At 33.5% G+C, this 18,226-nt stretch overlaps 1 protein-coding gene across 4 annotated transcripts; it reads right to left on the bottom strand.

Annotated features, from left to right (window-relative positions):
* Positions 1 to 4,308: 4,308 nt before the first annotated feature.
* Positions 4,309 to 17,390, bottom strand: LOC105342116 (uncharacterized). 4 transcript variants are annotated; one of them, XR_010708479.1, is made up of 7 exons: positions 17,211 to 17,390; positions 16,703 to 16,815; positions 11,586 to 11,889; positions 10,398 to 11,003; positions 9,760 to 9,831; positions 8,060 to 8,222; positions 4,309 to 4,909 (listed from the first exon to the last, which is right to left on the bottom strand). XR_010708479.1 is itself a non-coding variant. In XM_066068836.1 (4 exons), exons 2-4 carry the CDS (start codon positions 16,799 to 16,801, stop codon positions 10,618 to 10,620), a joined length of 789 nt encoding a protein of 262 aa, XP_065924908.1. In that variant the 5' UTR covers positions 16,802 to 16,815; positions 17,211 to 17,390; the 3' UTR covers positions 10,316 to 10,617. The 4 variants fall into 4 exon arrangements, 1 of the variants encoding a protein (XP_065924908.1); XR_010708481.1 differs by having other exon boundaries at positions 8,183 to 8,222; XR_010708480.1 differs by having other exon boundaries at positions 17,294 to 17,371.
* Positions 17,391 to 18,226: the final 836 nt, after the last annotated feature.

Here is an 18,226-nt window from a genome sequence, read left to right as displayed (position 1 = left end):
ATATTTTTCTAAAAATTAGTGATTGGGTAAGATCTCCATATTTTCTTGCTTTGTTTTAAACCAACTAATTTCAAATCTTTATATCTAATGTAACTGTCATTATCTTAATGCAAATGAAATCAATTTTATCAAGGATAAGAACAAGTATACTTAAGCTATAAGAATGGGCCCTTTTTCTGTGCCTCTTTATGTAGAATATATCAACAAATTGTTTTTTTCTCGTAATAGTTACTGATGGATACTTCTGATTTATATGCACGCTTAAACTTACCAAAATTAGCATACAGTTTAAAAAATTGAGGATTTTTTAATGCCTACAAAATAATCTAAATCCGGAAAAATCGAACCGAACCTACTTAAATTGTGTCTTTTTAAATCAACATTGTTCTGTTGGTGGATCGATTGGTACGTTTGCTGAATTATACTTTATGCATTATTTTGAAATGAATGCCCGTCCTCGATTTACTATACAAAATCACGAATGTCGGCTGACCCCTACGATGTTGTAAAGCTTTGTGCTTTTTATATAAAATAAATTAAACGCTAAAACTTGTTAATTCTTGTGGAACAAATTTCAATAGGTGATGTTAGGGGGAAAATTATGCTTAGTTTGAATCTTCATTTCTTCACTTTTTACCGGGGCCCATAAGTGCACTCGTCCTTTGTAAATATATAAAGAAGCTTTATTTTATGAAGCTAGGGCAAATATACTCAGCAAAAAATCTTGTAGCGGTAAATGTATTATTTAATTTCAGCATCAACATTTATTGTCATTTTGTAAATAAAGAAAACTTAGTAATGATATTTTAAATTAAACATCATGAGAATCTAAAGCAAATCGTTGCTCGATGTAAATGTTGGTGAACTTTTTCATATTAGAGATGCCGAGAAAAGATTAGTCATGTTTTACAAGATTTTGAAATAAACTTTATGTGGTTTTTGCAAACGTGTAACGTATTCTGGAAGTGGCAGTTTCTTCGTAAACGTGTAACTTATTCTGGAAATGGTGATTGTAGTCTATATTGAGTTTAGTCCGTATGGCTCTATCTGAATCCGAACCAGTTGACTGAAGTAAAATCGAATTATATTCTTAAATAAAATACAATTTTAAGATTTGTTTGTTTACGAGTTAACATGTCTTTTGGTTCTAAGAATGAGAAAAATTCAAACTCTCGTTCCATAATTTGTCAAGGAAATTTAGAAGGAAGGATTGGAACAAGCTTGTGATGCTCGAGAATGTAGAAAACACAGTTCAGTTTGTTAATGAAAAAAAAATCTCAAGTGACGCTTCAGTGATTGGGATAATATTCACTGCTTTTGAAGTAAATATTGTTTTTTAATCAAGAAACAACTTAAGACACCACTTAAGTGGTCGCAATTTGATCTATTTGTCTTAGATGCAGAAACTTAATATAACAAGAATAAATATGGGTTATTGTGTTATTCATAGTCATCAATATGCGAATAAAATATATAAAATACCATTTATATTTGGAATTTAATTATATCATTAAAAGATATACAAAACGAAATGAAATAAAATCGACTTTCGACGAAATAAATAGTCATTGGCGGATCCAGGGGGGGGTTCCGGGGGTCGGAACCCCCCCTTTCTCTGAGACATATGTTTTTTTTGAAAACTTGTAATGCCTATTTAAAGGCAATTTTTCCCATTTATACCATAAATACTTTAATTATTTCAAATAAATGCTTTTAAAATTGCTCATCTAAAGAATTTCTTATGCGGGTTATGCTATTTTTCTGGAATGCTAGCTGCCTTAATACCTGAATCACAAACGAAGCCTTCCCAACCCCCCCAACCCCCCATGAATCGGAAATTACGTTACAAAAATACCGTGTAAGGGGTTTATATGTAAACCATTATGTAAATGCACAACTTTTCACAACTTTCTTGAATATGATCGCATCTGTACTAGTGCCGGGTGATGTTGCGCACCCATTACAGAGGTCACATCAAGTTCCCTGGGACGACTATTGCTTGTACCATTGTATTACACATGTACAATCTATTCAGCACATTAAGTATCCCCATTTTTTGTCATATCCTATCATTTAGACCTTTATTTAAGAAGGCAATCAATAGAAATCAAAATCGATAAATAGTTTAGAATTTAAACATCAAAGACATAAAAAAATTACCAAAAAATTTATATTTATAATAGCTTGTCGTAATAAGTCTGAATCATTTTTTTTTTGTTTTTAGTGTTTCTTTCTATTAAGCATAAACGTACGTTCTCATTGCTGGAGACTTGTTTTTTTTTCTAAGGCTAGAAATTGTGCAAATCGTCCTTACCTAACCCAAAACGCTTAATAAATGCAGTGCACTCTGATATTAAGATAGGTATGAAATACATGTAGATATTGACGAGATAACTGTTAATTAAATTTACGCATGGAAAACGTTCAAAAGGCCTTGTTTGTTGAAAAATAATGAATTTTGCACGTATTGATTATCATTAATTGGAACCCCCCCTTTTCCAAATTGCTGGATCCGCCTCTGATAGTCGTTGATATGGATGAATTGAAGAGACTGAATGAGGGTGTGCAGCATGAGAAAACATATAAACTTTAAAATGCATTTGAATTAAATTGTATATTTTGCAGAAAGTTTAAAAATTATGTAGCTTGATGACAAACAACTCACAATCATTTATTTCTTTAAAAACATTCATCAAAAAGCCATATACGTCCATGTATAGCTTTAAATCATCAATGTGCTTCTACCCAAACAAATAAAATTTTAAACAAATACAAAGTAAGTTTATTAAATTGTGTAATTTGTTAAATACTACAATCAGACAGTAACCTTTGTTGGTTTACAATTGTTACACCTTTTTTCATGCACGTTACAATATTTTTTAATAACTACAAAGTTTACTTATTAAATACTTTATATACACTGTTATGAGAATAAATTTGTATTGCAATTGTCAAATAACTATTATTGTTATACTTTCATGTTAAATACTGAAATCTGATTGGTTAAGACGCAGTTCATAATCCGTTCTATTACCCTCAGCGTTAGCAACGCACTTAGCAACGGGTAAAATTACAAATTGTTACATGCGCGAAAATTATGTGCGTACGGTTCGCTGTAGAATTCACGTTATTCATATATAAAAGCAGTAAAATTTTCTTAAAAAGTAAGACATTCAGTATAACAAAATAAATAGTGCCTGTTTGGGAGGATAACAGTTGAAATTGACACCCCTCGAAAACCATTGTCAACCTCCGCTTCGCGTCGGTTGACAATGGTTTTCTCGGGGTGTCAATTTCAACTGTTACCCTCCCAAACAGGCACTATTTTTATAATTCTGCAGTTACAACAGTAAAACTCATAGAAGTCCTTGGCTCAGTCTGAACATAAAATTACATGTGTGGTATTGGTGGGGGAAGGGGGTTACACATAAAAAAGGAAGCTTTGATATAATAATTTTTTTTTATGAAAAATGAATCAGTAAGATTTGCAAATTTGAAACCATCGCATTTTACATCTCTCTTTTTTCCTAGCTCTCAGATTATACCATATGCAAATAAAAATGTATGCATACATAATTATTAATTATTGATGAAAATACTAGCATAATTATGGGGGGGGGGGGGGGGTCCACGAAAAACGTAAAGTTCCTGACAAAAATTTATTTCAACATTTATTTTTTAACATCCATGTCCAGTAGTTTTGGGAGGAATTTCTTGTCAGATTATTTGCAAGTTTATCGCATAACTGACACATTGCATCGGAAAAAACTTCCCCATTACCTATGTCACGATATTTATCCTTCTCTTTGAGATATTTCGTGTAATTTTCCTCATTTAATCCGATTTCTATCAACTTTTTAGCAAGTTCTGACGCCGATGGAAAATCTTGATAATTGATGAATGTCCCATTGGGTATATATTTGGCTGCATTGGAAGGTCCATTTACTACTGGGACGATTTCAAGGTCATACAAAAACAAATTGAATAATTTCTCTGTGGTATAATCAGGACATATCGTATTTTCAAAAGCTAAGTAAAATTTATAATCTCGAGACACATTTTTCAAACAATCACTTAAAAGAGTAGTTCTGCCTCCACAAGACCGTGTACCACACGAGCCAAAGAGGTCAACATGCATATATTTTCCCAACTCCTGTGCTAACGCTTTCCGCTTTGAAGGAACAGGGCAATGGCCCGACATCCACACTGCCCCAAACTTTTTCTTTCGAAACACTTCACTGTAGTTTCTCATTAATTCCTTTTTACGGCGAACAATTTTCCCATAAGATCTAAGTACTTCTGAGTGCCTTCGAAAAGACATCGTGAAATCAAACTTGTCATCCCAATGTTTCGGTGGTTTGTGGGTGTAATGCACGGTTTCCATAGCATGGAATATCCAAAATTGATTTGTTCCTTTAAATGGTGGCTTTCTTGGTAAATTTGAATGAGTAAATATAACAGCATGGCTTTTATTGATGTCCTTTACATTGTCAGTAACGATGCAATTTTTTACAAGTGAACATTTCTTTTTCCGAAAATGTTCCATAAATAATTTTAGATAGTGCCCATTGTATATTAATATCACGTGCGTCGAATTCTTTTTCGACTCGATTGCTCGACTCATAGGTTTAGTTGAATTTTTCTTGGCAGTTTTGTTAATAAATTTGAATGCCTTTATCTCTTTTTTAAATCCTGAAAGAAATTCTATCCAAAATACAGACACAAGAATGGAAGTCACCACCACTATCAAGAAGTAGACGGCAGGTTGTGGAATACTACTGGGCATTTTCTGATTGCCCGATTCCAGTCAAATATCCCTGTCATCACATGGTTGACGAAGGAGTATTGTGAGATATTGTGTGGGTGCTGGTGGTCTCAAAAGCACGATTGAATCGGTTTGTTGCTTTTTCTGAAATATTTAATGCAATGAAAAATTCAAGCTGTTTGCTTTTCTCAAATGAAAGTCAAATTAATAACCCGAAGATGACATCACTTCCTTTGCTCGGTAAGTAGCATATTATGATCGGCTTACCGATTAAGCTTGAAGCTGTAGGATTCACAGCAATAAGCAATCATTATAGAATCTAATCAATGGTATTATTTTGTAAGAAGTAAGACAAATATGATAATATATAGTTAATATGTTTGACAACATAATAGGAAACCATTTAGTTTTGTTAAATCTTCTAAAGGAATGGTAGTAAAGATATCCTTGATGTTCAAAACTGGTATTGATGAAAATTGCTTGAAAATCCCGATCTCGAATGTTTATTCACTACATATCTATGGCAAGTAGGATGTATTAATAAAACAAAGTATGCGATAAAAAAGAGAAATAAATACGACGTAAAAATACTGACCGTATTTGGCTCTCAAAGAAATGATGAATTCCTAAATAATTAAAGAATTGAGGTATGCACCTCTTTGAGCTGTTTATTTACATCCGTTATTATTGAATTTTCACCCAAGTAAAATGTCTACTCTTTTATCATGCAACTGAAGCCGAGGGTTTCCCTTTCATGTGGAAGGTGGGCGGATCGATAAAGCTACAATAGGTATAATCGATCACGTCCACTCTATCCATGCTGTGTTCGTTGTATGGTAACCGAGGATCAAAGAGAAATCATTATATGCACATTTTACGCGTCGCGCAGGTTATTAATTACATGCGCAACGCGACTGATTAAAATAATCAAGCAGAAAGTACATTCCTAAATATATTAAAATGAGGTTTTTTAGTTATAAATAACGGTTCCTTCATTTAGTTTTTTTTCATACCAATTCTTCAAAACGCTAAAAATCGATAGCCAGTTTTCATATATTTTAAACAGACTGTAAATTTCACTAGAAAAAACAATGAAAGTAAAAGATTAGTTTTTAGTCTATAAGCTAAATATGAAATACAAAACATTAAACTGTTTAAATGTCAATAATTTTCATACAATAATTGACATAATTTTAATCATTCAAACACGTGCAATTAAATTCATGCTTCTTAATTGACACTATCTTATAACATAAAGCCATGTTACATTTTGATAAAGATGTTTGTCTAATAGCATGTATTTGAATATGTATAAACTTGGACTGGATCATGTCCCCTTCATTAACCGCAATCTGAATCATTTTACATGTTCAAACTTGATCCTATTTATCATATGTGATTTCCAACTGTGTTCTGTGATCCCCACTGAAATATTTAAAACTTTCCAAAATTAGCTTATTTCATTATTTGAATACATTCTAAAGAGCAAATTATTTCATCTATTTACTTCCATAGTTTTTATAGGGACATGTGTGGTAGTCATTTTAGGTTAACAATAAAATGCTTTCTATGGTGATTCATGCGGGATATAAAGATAGCGAAAATGCAGAAAAATACTTAACCCGCGTTGAATCATCAAAGAAAGCATTTTATTGTTTATAAAAATTGACATCTTTCCTTTACGCTTTACGTAACGAAATTTATTGTTAATGTACATATGTACAAAAAGTACGTTAGATAAAAAAATACCCTTATCGTCTTTTATGGGAAGCTGAATCACCATGACATCATTATGTTATTTCGTGCAGTCCATGATTTTTCTTAGGTTGCTGAAGACACTTTAAGCTAAGTAATCATATCTTGTCTTCAAAAATGTCATACTGTATATATCATTTTGCATTTTAAATTTTATCTAAACATAAATATGCATGCTTGCAAAGATTTCTCAACAGGCTATTTAAAAGTGCGTAAATTAATACCAAGCCAATATTCTGTCAAAAGCCTCCAGATTTTCTCTTGACCCTTTTCACGCCATGTATCGACCCTTAACCGAAAGCATTGTTGTCTTAGACAGGTAAGCGTTCGCGGAGTTTGAAATAGAATTGAGTCACTTTTAGGTTTGTAGAACGCAATCGATATTTGTTTGGAACCAAATAGAAGATCAGCGTCCAGGTATACCTATAAAGTACATCCTGGACGGTTTCCTTTGTTGAGATTATTATTAGCAAACCCAAAGCTTAGTATCGCTTCTGGCTTCTATGGCTACCGCTTCTTCAAATATTCATTCCCCAACATTTGCATTAACTGTACGTTCTGCACTCGGCGTGGTAATCGATGTTTTGCAGTCTGCAGTAAATCTTATTAGTTTTCCCCTGTAGAAGTACGGAGAATGGATGGATTAATCCGATTGAAGACGTATGCAGAAAATGCGTTTCTGAGTTTCCTGCCATATTGGCTGTCCTATCGTATCCATTTCAACGCATGAGCTAATGAACTTCATGAATGCCCACAATAAATGTCATTATATTTTGTATACACCGTTCAAAGTTTTATCTGCTATTCTACTATGACCCCCCCCCCCCCCCCAGCAAAATTCTGAGTAGAAGTTCTTCTCCATTCGATCTACAAAAATATTGAACAGTTTGGTTTTAATTGCAGGGATATACACTTTTCCTTAACCTGTTGTTTCTAAATTTATGGTCAAAATAGTTTTTTTAGCTTGTAAATAAAATAGAGCAGACAAATTAACATTACCCTCTCCCTTTCCATATCTCTGATTAAAATTTTTTAAAGACAATTTTATTAAATGAAATTAATGTTTAGTAATACCGAAAACACTTATAGAAATTTTACATGTATTTGACTTAGAGTAAAAGATATTAAAACCCACTTTATTCGCACATTTTGAAAAGAAGCATTGTTTTGAAGTTAGCTAAGGACATCATTCGACGGATAGGAATGAATCGAAATAAATGTTGGCCTAACGTGGCTTACGAACATCTTCATGAATTGGATAAAGCGAGATAAATGCTGCAGCCTGGCTCCTGGGGGAAGAATTTATATTTCAAAGTGTGATGTGTGCTCATTTTGTAGTGGGTTTTTTTTTCGTTTTCTATCTAGTCGTCAGTATAGGCTTTGGTATTTATGGTTTGTTTAAGTATTTTTGTTTTAGCAAACAATGTGGAGACATATGTGTACGCTCTGCAACTTTTATTTACGGTGTGTGGATTATTTTGCTAAGCTATCTTGAAAACACGGATAGACGATAGATTTACAATAACTTTATCAACTCACATGCAATTACTCATAATGAAGGGTGATAAATGCTTAGCTCCTCTTCAAACGAGCTTGGCAAATCTTGACTAAACTTCGTGTGTATCTTTTGAAGAAGGGGTTAAAGATTGCAAAATTTATTACCTCTTCCATCCTCCAATTGCCTTTCATTTGAGGTAAAACCCTGAAAAAAATGATGATATTTTTAGCTTTACTTTCTACTTCTAGATATCTGGCGACTGGATGCAATAATGACCAGCTTTTATCTCGAGCAACTTGAGAAATTTTGGCTGCAATGAGTGGTATTTCTAAGAGAATGAGGATAATTATTGAATATGTAATAAAAACTAATTTTCAACTATGTTTTCAAATATTGGCATATTTATAAATCCCTCTAAGCGGATCCATATATGTTTGCAAGCGAACTATATATAAAACGCATTGTCATACAATGTAAAAGTTTGTAAGCAAATAAATTGGCTTTAAAGGGACATGGTCACGATTTTGGTCAACTTTTATTTTTTTGTTTTTATTATTTACAATGCTTTAGAAATGCATTCCTAATGAACAAATGAAATTTGAGTGCCAGTCGATGAGTTTTAAGCAACATACAGGGCTCACAATTCTTCGTAATGTAAACAAGGCCCGTGTCATGTTTTTGTTTACATAGGTTCAATATACCAGTAAAAATTCTTTTTAAGCTGATTTGTCTATTTTCTTATTCATTTTAAGCATAAATAAATAGTTTCTATGATTAACACATTCATTGTAGGTCTAAAACGGGAATTTTCACTTCAACATTCAAAATGAAAACAAAAGCTTTGTTTTCATAGCGAAGAATTGTAAGCTCTGTAACTCGCTTACAACTCAACAAATGACACTCAAATTTTGGTTGCCTATTGAAAAAGCCTTACTGAAGCATCGTACACATTAAAATCAAAAAAATATTTTTGACCAAAATCGTGACCATGTCCCTTTAAATTGTACGTTTTATAATATCAAATATCAAAGGATTTAAAGGGACATGGTCACAATTTAGGTCGAAAATTATTTTACCGATTTTAATGTTAACAATGCTTCAGTAAGGCATTTTTCAGAGGCAACTAAAATTTGAGTGTCATTCGTTGTGTTGTAAGCAAGTTACAGAGCTTACAGTTTTTTTGCTGTGTAAACAAAGCATTTGTATGTATTTTGAATGTTGGAAGTGAAAAATCTAGTTTTAGACCTAAAATGAGTGTGTTAAACGTTATAAACTGTTTATTATCCCCTCGCGCAACTTGTTGCGCAGGGGATAAAGCATCGCTGCTGTGCGTGTGTATGTGTGTGCGTCTTCTTCAGCTTAGAAGCAAGATGTTTCATACTTAAAATGAATAAGGATATAAACAAATCAGCTTGAGAAAGGTGTTACTGTTATACTGAAACTATGTAAACAGAAAACAGGACACGAGCCTGGTTTACATGACAAAAAAATTGTGAGCCCTGTATTTTGCTTACAACTCTACGACTGACTCTCAAATTTCATTTGCCCCTTTAATACGGGTCTCAAAGACGTCCTTTTGTGACGAAGGCAACGTGCTCTATACATGAATGAAAGTATACAGTACTATAAAACTGTGTGACAATAACTCGGATCACAAACTCAAGAAACATAATTTGGGCGAAAAACAGAAAGTACTGCTTGATTAAGTCATTGGCAATATTTGTATGACGCAGATACTCACATTTATTCTCCAGAGCAGTGATATTGTCCAAACGAGATTGCACGATCAGACAAACGACCAAAAGGACAACAGCTTAGTTAATTTGAAAAAAAAAATATTTTGAATTGAATAAAGACATTTTTAATTTACAAACATATTTTTGCATGGGACTGCATTACATGCTATACTTTATGAATACATAAAATTATTACGTCAGTTCGCTAAGATTTCTGTATTTTATATGATCCAAATTAAAACTTGTCTATATTAAATAAATGACAAAACACACGTTAGGTGTACAGATGTATGCTGGTTTATGTAACCTAGTGATGAACAAAACATTGATTTTCATCCCGAATGGCTTTCCATAAATTGTTTTCTAAAATCTGATCAAAAAACGCGGGGGGAGAAACCCTACTATGGGTAAAGTCTACTAGATAGTAGTCTTTACCCCCAGGGGGAAAGACTACTATTTAGCTAGTTTTCCAAGGGGAAAAGCTACATGTATTATGGGAAAAAGGTACTGTACAACACCTGCTTTGAAAATAACGACCATCACAAAATGATCTTCAACAACTTATATAATCAAATTATGAACATGTTTATTTTAAAAACAGTTTTCAAATATAGGTAAACATCAAGATTGTTTAAAAAGATACCAATAGAAGATACCATCCTTTTGCGAAGTGATGCCAGTATTGACCATTCCTCTTCGATCCACTTGACAATAAATATTTATAATTCATCTCAAAGAGGATTTTCAAGAACGGTGCATAATTAAAATTTCTCATGCACCAACTCCGATGATACGTTTTTCCTCAGAAGAATAACAGCATGAGGCCGATCTAGGGTATAATAGTGCCCAAATCATGTGTAATTTTATGAGTCTTTATTTAAGTGAAGTCCGCCAAAATCAGGTAAAGGCATTACCAGTTTTGGTTCAATCATATAATTGGACGAGTAGTTGCTTGTGTCGCCTATATGCGAACTTAAACTCGGATAGGTTATAGAAAGGGCGCGGTGGTCACAGAGGCCCTCAAAACCAATGGGAGGGCAGCTCCCGACGCTCATCGATCGACCGGTAAAAGACTTAACGTCTACCAGGGGGTAGGGGGCAGCAGGGTAGGGCGGCTGGAGCGGCGCTTGGTCGGAACTGTCTTCTCTCTGTAATTCAGTCTCATCCCGGGGACAGTCAGATTCCGGGTGGGGGGTTACACTATCCACGGCAAGCTCGTGTTCCATGGTGCATGTACATTTAGCAATATCTGAAAGATAAACTGCAACTTACAATGCCATCTTTGTTAAATAAAAAAATATGTGTTTAGTTACAAGCGTACTAAATCGAAATATATGAATCGCTTGCGTCTGTAGATAGAATCAAAGTATTAATGAAATAAGACGTCTTTTTTAACAATAATGTGAACCTTTCGTCATTGTTTGCCCTCAGTTATAAGGTCAAAAAGAGAGTTGATTAAAATTTGAATATACATGTAATTGTCACTTATGATTCTAATCAGAAACATTAGGTAAAAAGGGGAATTATATAAAGGATGACGATTGAAATTAAACTAGTTCATTGGATCCTGGATCAATTAAAATAAATCTACACGCCCATCAATTCTATTTGTTTTTGTATGTTCATATTGATTTACATTATTATGTAAATCTATCGTTAAAAAAATATGATACATATATTGTAAAGTCGAAGATAAAAATGTTTGGTAAGCATATAAGTCCGGATATTATTTTGATAATTTTTCAGATTTCTTTTTTCATTGCAAGTCAGTTGCTTGAGATATTACATGGAATTAAAGAAATAGTGATTTGCAAAATGAACTATTATTTACCGTTCCTATTACTTGAATCCTCAATGTTCGAGCATGAATCGCTGCTGGTCAAGATTTCCTCCGAAACAGGAGAGCGTTTTGAATCACAGACATCGTCGACAAAATCCGAATCCTTGATTTCATCCCCGATATCACCCAAGTAGTCCGATGACACTTCACAGCTGTCTTGCTTTTTTAGAGTTCGTCGCGACCCGCCAGAAGAGAAATCGTCTTTAAGAATTGCTTGATCCCTTCTCGCTTGTAGACTCTTCGCGTTTGGAAAAACTTTAACCATTATTTCCTTTCCGTTTGGTCTTCCATTATCCTGTAAACCATTATTATTTAGAATACAATTCAATTCATTTTATTAGATATATGACGGTACACAAGATACGACTGTATTAGGGTTATAATTTTTGGAATATGTCAGAGATACAATTTAATTTATAGAAAAAAACAAAGAATAAGAATGATATGAGAAAAACTAGAGCAGAGCTCGTGGCAAAGCCACGAGTAGGTCTTCCGTTGTTGCTGCGAGTTGAAAATTTATATGATTTGGTGTCAAACGATTATTATGACTAATTACTAAAATTTCACTTCTGCTTTTGTTATAAAAACGTGTTGTGATTGAAAGCCTGTATAAAGACAGGAAGAAAATGTTTTAGGAAAACTATTTGTCGAACACAGTTTGTGTAATTGTTTTGAAAACTCTTTAAAGCCCTGTCACACCAAGTTGCGTTCCCAGGGCGTGTTCACGGCGTTGTAAAATTCATGGAATTCGTAGATCGCAAGGAAAATTTAAAATTGAAAATGTCACGGCATCCTGATGGCGACTGAGGCGTCCTTACAGAGCTCCCAACTACGTTTCCACAGAGTTCTACTTGGCGATTGACTGCGCTCTCGCTGGGTATCCGCCGAGTGCTCATGACGTGCTAGGAGTTTTTACCACACGTCCACAGCGTGCTCTGCGTGCACATGCGCTGTCACGGCGTTCTAATATGTTCTAGGATATCCCACCGCGGCGAACGAAGATGCCGTTGCATTGTAACGGCGCTGTAGGAGACTCTAGTTCGTTTACCATGGCGTTTTACATTATTCAATGACGCAGCGGGATTGCCGTGTGGACGCAGCTCCAGTGTGACAGGGGTTTAAACAATGAGAAGTTTAAAGGCGAGTGAAATTTTTAAGAGTAGCAAGGATTGTTATATATACATGTATTCATGAAATGCACGCAAAAACGTGCATAAAAAACACGTAACTTCTGTAATTAAATCTTTCTTATTTTTTGAAGACTAAGTGCAAGATTGAAATTGTTGCGTGCTGTCAAAATTTGGTAATTAGCCAAAATTGATGGCATCTCTGAAAATTTGTTCAGGGCTGATATTATTTGATAATACGAGTAGACTTGAACATTTAAAATAATGATCAGCTATGAAAGATCATCAGGAGAATTTATGCATAAGTGAGCGTCTAAATTTTACAACTGATATAGAGACACCGTTATGTAACTTAAAATTAAATGACATTATTTACAGAAATGAATATTACTTCTCTCGACGATGCAATAATATGCAAAATACCTATTTTTAAGTCAGTTTTTTCTCCTTTATCGGATCATAAGTAATTCTCTCGGAGAAAGTTTACGTATGTATTTTGAAAAAAAAAACCCGGTAAACTTCAATAAAAAAAAAAAAATAAGCGAAAAATTTAGGTGTTACGGTTTTTATTTTAAGTCACTTAAATTAAATGTGACAAAGGGGCATATTCGGTCGGAATTTTGGGGTAACATGTACATGAAGTAAATTTGATGCAAGTTCCCTGTTTGTTTTTTGTGGGTTTTTTGTTTGTTTTTGTTTTTTGCTTTTCTCTGTTTTATCATAAAGATAAATATATAAAATTACGTACGTCACAAGCAATATATTTGCCTTCTCTATTTCTCTGGTATTTTAATAGATTGTGTATTCATTGATGACCTAAAATTAGTATTCCACTGGCTGTAGCTAACCTTGTAAGTAAATTAAGTTGCATTACAACCTCATACCACACAACGTCGATAGAACTTTTTTTAAAAATCAATTTTCATATAATTTGAATCAATTTTCATATAATTAGCGATAAAGAAAATCCCCAAGAACACATGTCCATCTCACCGAAGTGTAACCTTGAGAAGCGCATATATTTTTTGGAGGCAGATACATGTATGTCACTATATTATAGTCTGTAAGTCAAGTGAACTAATCTGTCCACACTTGCAATACTTTGATGATTTCTAAGGCGACCGCCTGCATAGCATAATGTAGTCGTATTTCATAACATCTAATCCAAAGAACAAATTACCTTTGACTTAAAACTTGTTATTATAATATATATAATTCTGTTCATAACTAAATATAATAGAAGTTTAGCGTGTTCAACAGGTCAATTTATTATAGCCACATTCTCAGATTAGGAACTCGCACCTTTAATGTGAAAATGAAAGTCTTATTGTTTGATAATTGACCACTTTGAAGAAAGCACCCTGCGAACTGTTGATTTATTACATAACAATTGATGATTTGCAGCCATAAATAACCTGGGGCTATATATGTTCTGAGCTGTGTGCGCTGAAGCGACACAAGGTTTTCGGTAGCACGTGGCGATTGAATTTACGCAATAAAGAAAGTTGAAATTTACAAAGACTGACCGAATAAAAAAACGGGTTGGAAAGAGAAACACGCTCAGGCGAAAATGTTACACAGAAGAAGAAGTCACTATCAAATGATTTTCGACAGATCTGGGGCGGTGGGAGGGCAACACAGAAATAAGTTCGTGTTCACAATGAAATGATCGAATTAACGACCATGTAGAAACACTACAGAAGTTATTTATATGTGACCGATAGAATCTAAACAAAACTTGTTTCAAAACTCAAGTGAATATTCTTTAAAATAATCACCGAATGCCTCAATTTAGGGCATTCTTTTATCGTGCCAGCACCTACTGCAAACATGTAACATGGAACTTTGATCATAGTTTGATTTGATTTTTAAATTACCTTGTACGCTGTCGTATAAATCAATGCTAAATCAACTGTACGAGTAACATAAATTCATCTGTTTACCTTAAACCAATATAATAGTTGAAAACATAATAAAAATAGTTGCGTTCATAGAAAATACCAAACATGCACGCGTGATAAGGTAAATGTAGAAGATGTCACTTGCGCGGGATCTCCTCGGCCATGTGCGAGGGATGATCATTATTTAAAGGTTTTAATATTTGTGTGTTTTTGTTTTTGTTATGTTGTTGTTGATTGAAAACATTATTTGTACAGTTTTTAAAACATTTAAGACTTTCAAACCAACCATTCAAATATGTCTGACGAGTATTTCCGATTTGGAGTAATATCGCTTTTATTGATTTTCAGAACGACTTTTTAATTTACATTCCAATGTTTATTTTAAACAGATACAAAATGAACAAACTTTTATAACATATAATTAAAACAGTGTACAGTGTATTTACGGCTATATAAACTCAAACAAGTTCATATTCATGTAAGTGTGCGGGTGCGAATCTTGTGTATTTAATTAGATAACCGTTTACCGCTAGGTAGTGTAGCCGCGGATGATTTCCTCGGCCGCGGGCGAACGATAGATTACGTAAAGATCGATTGAACGCAGCTCAGAACCTATGAAGATTTGAAAAGTTTGCAATTTAATGACTAAAATCTATCAAATAGAAACTTTTTTTTTTACTTTAAACCTACAATTGATCTATATGTCTGATATTGCATTAGATTGAGAATGGCATTGCTTTCATTAATTAACTGAACGGTTTTATAATTGACACCCTATCGTTTAATCCAATTGAAGAATAAACCTTGATGTGTACGTAATCAAAACTGAAAGAATTCTTCTTCAGTTCGAAGCTAAATTAACTCATATATGAGAGACGCAACGCTCGTGTATTGGATAACCGCTGACCGCTAGGTAGTCCAGCCGCGACCATGGTGACCGATTTTCTCGGCCGCGGGCGAGGGATAGCTTACATAATAATACGCACACAGCTCTGATTCAAGGTGGATTTTAAATGCATGCAGTATGATAACTAAAATGTAATGCATAGAATTTTTTCCAATACGTATTTTGTGTTTTACTAGAGAAGAAAAAGAATGTTTTGTTTTCCGATTCTTGTCTTTAAGGACTGTGCACCATAAGAAATAAGCAGCAAGGACTTAAACTTCGGAATTCTTTAAAAAAATAAAATAAAAAACAGCTTGTGTTCGAATTTTTTTTCTCATGAATTAAAGCCTCCTGTATAAACCAGCATACTTTCTGTGGTCACTTTATGCAAGTTTTAAGCACAAAGACTTTCGTTAAGTTGCCAAATGAAAACAGATGTTAATAACATGTAAAGCTTATTACACTCATACTACACAAATCACTTACAAAATAACATTGTAACGACCTTTATAAGATCCCAACAAACAACTTTTCCAGCGACAGCCATATCGAAATCCTAACCGTTTTTTAGTTATTCAGCAAAATCTTTTAAGGGCTACTGGCCCTTAATTTTAGGGGCCAGCCCTTTTTTATTGGTGTCAAATGAAAGCCCTTAACATTCTGCACAACTTTTGTTCTATATGTATTTAGGAAATATTTCAAACTAAAAAGTTACGAAGCTAAAACATGAGAAAATTTTTGCTATTTTTAGAACATAGATTTCGATTAATTAATTCGAGTGGAATAATTGGAAAAACTAAAATACAAAAATCAGAGGACAATATTCAAAGTGTCAATAATAAAGATTTTTAACTATGAATTATTTGCTACGGACCATTTCGGAGCCTTTGTCTGGAAACTAATGACCCTAAAATTTTAGAAAAAGGGAAATAACTCAAAACCGGAAATTGCGATTGCAATTCTTTTTGTGCTATAGCAACCTTATTTAATTTACAGTATATCGTGAAAATTTTAACAAAATCGAATGATAAACAAATAAGTTATTGAGGATTTAAAAACGTCTAGAAGAAGAAAAATTATAATGAAGAAGAACCATCAGAATCAGTACAAGGTCTTCCGTTGGAAACGGAAGACCTTAATTACAAAGCACGACACCTGCTTGAGGTCGAGGCATATATTGAAAACCGTAATTACCTTCACTGAGCCCGACGGAGTGGCTTCTTTATATTGGAATCTTTTAAGTTTTTCCTTAAATGATAAATGTTCTGGATTCTCACTAGGTTCTTCTGCCATGAGGATTTTTTTTCCTGAAAAAGAAAATAAAGGAACAGCTGGAAATTGATTTGCCTTTTGTCTCTCTTTTTGCAGTTTCATGGAAGGGGGTGGGGTGCGCTGAAATTGGCCTTTGTCTTCTTTAGATTGTGAATCAAGATAATTAAGTCTCTCGCACAACAGAGAGAGAGAGAGAGAGAGAGAGAGAGAGAGAAGGGTCTATGCCCGTGCTTGTAAACAATTTGAACTCTAAACCGAAAGTAGACCTATTGAGTAATTTCACCAAGAACTACAAATAAACCACACTCCCCAATGATAAATATGAGCGCTTCATTCTTATACATGTATACATTTGTATGATAACCATTTAATATCATTAGCAATCAGTTAATTGATAGGTAATCTAATATTCGACAATCAGAAATCTTACCTATAGATTAGTGAATTTCTTTTCTAACGTGCACTGTTACAACGCACTTTGACACATTCCTTGAAGTCTACATTGCGTGTTACCTTTAAAATTGTTTTGTGAATGACCCGAATAGATTATCTAGTCCGTCGTCATCCCCCCTAGGCGAAAACACACTGGTTGACAAATGACAATGAATAATACGTAGATATACATGGAGGAAACGATCCCCTCTTAAGCAAAGCAGATTAGATTTTTTTGATATCTGAATCATTGTTGTCTAGTTTAGAAACATGTACAATAGAATCCAGTTACAGGTCAGATCATTCGGCCATAAGCATATCACTTGTCTTTAATGATTTTAAGAAAGGAAGAGGGCTGTGGAAATTTAATAACTCCTTACTGTATGATAATGATTATTTAGAGTGTATTAGAGATTTTATACTTCAAGTTAAGAAACAATATGCTTTACCAGTTTATAATATAAACAATTTACATCAGTTGCCAGATGAAAATATTCTTTTCACCATTAATGATCAGTTATTCCTTGAAACATTGTTAATGGAAATACGAGGTAAAACTATTTCTTATTCATCATATATTAAAAAGAAAAAAGATAAACAGGAAAAAGAATTGGTGAAAGAAATTAAAGACATTGAAAAGAATATTTCTGAAAGCAATGTAGATTTACTATATAACAAAAATCAGGAATTAGAAAAGCTTAGAAAACATAAATTACAGGGCAATTATATTAGAAGTAGAGCAAAATGGATTGAAGAAGGAGAAAAACCATCAAGTTATTTTTGTAAACTGGAGTCCAGGAATTTTATTAGTAAGATTATACCAAAATTGGAGTTGGATTCAGGGGAGGTAATATATGACCAGACAAAAATCCTGACTGAAACTAAAAGCTTTTATACAAAATTATATGAAAACAAGTTAGATAATGTCAACTTTGGTTTAAATAATGAATTAATATATGCTGACATTCCTAAATTGTCCGAAACGGAATCAGATTCTTTAGAGGGTGAAATTAC

The sequence above is a fragment of the Magallana gigas genome, chromosome 8 (assembly GCF_963853765.1).
Source record: "Magallana gigas chromosome 8, xbMagGiga1.1, whole genome shotgun sequence".
NCBI classification, from domain to species: domain Eukaryota; kingdom Metazoa; phylum Mollusca; class Bivalvia; order Ostreida; family Ostreidae; genus Magallana; species Magallana gigas.
This window is presented reverse-complemented; position numbering and strand designations above follow the sequence as displayed.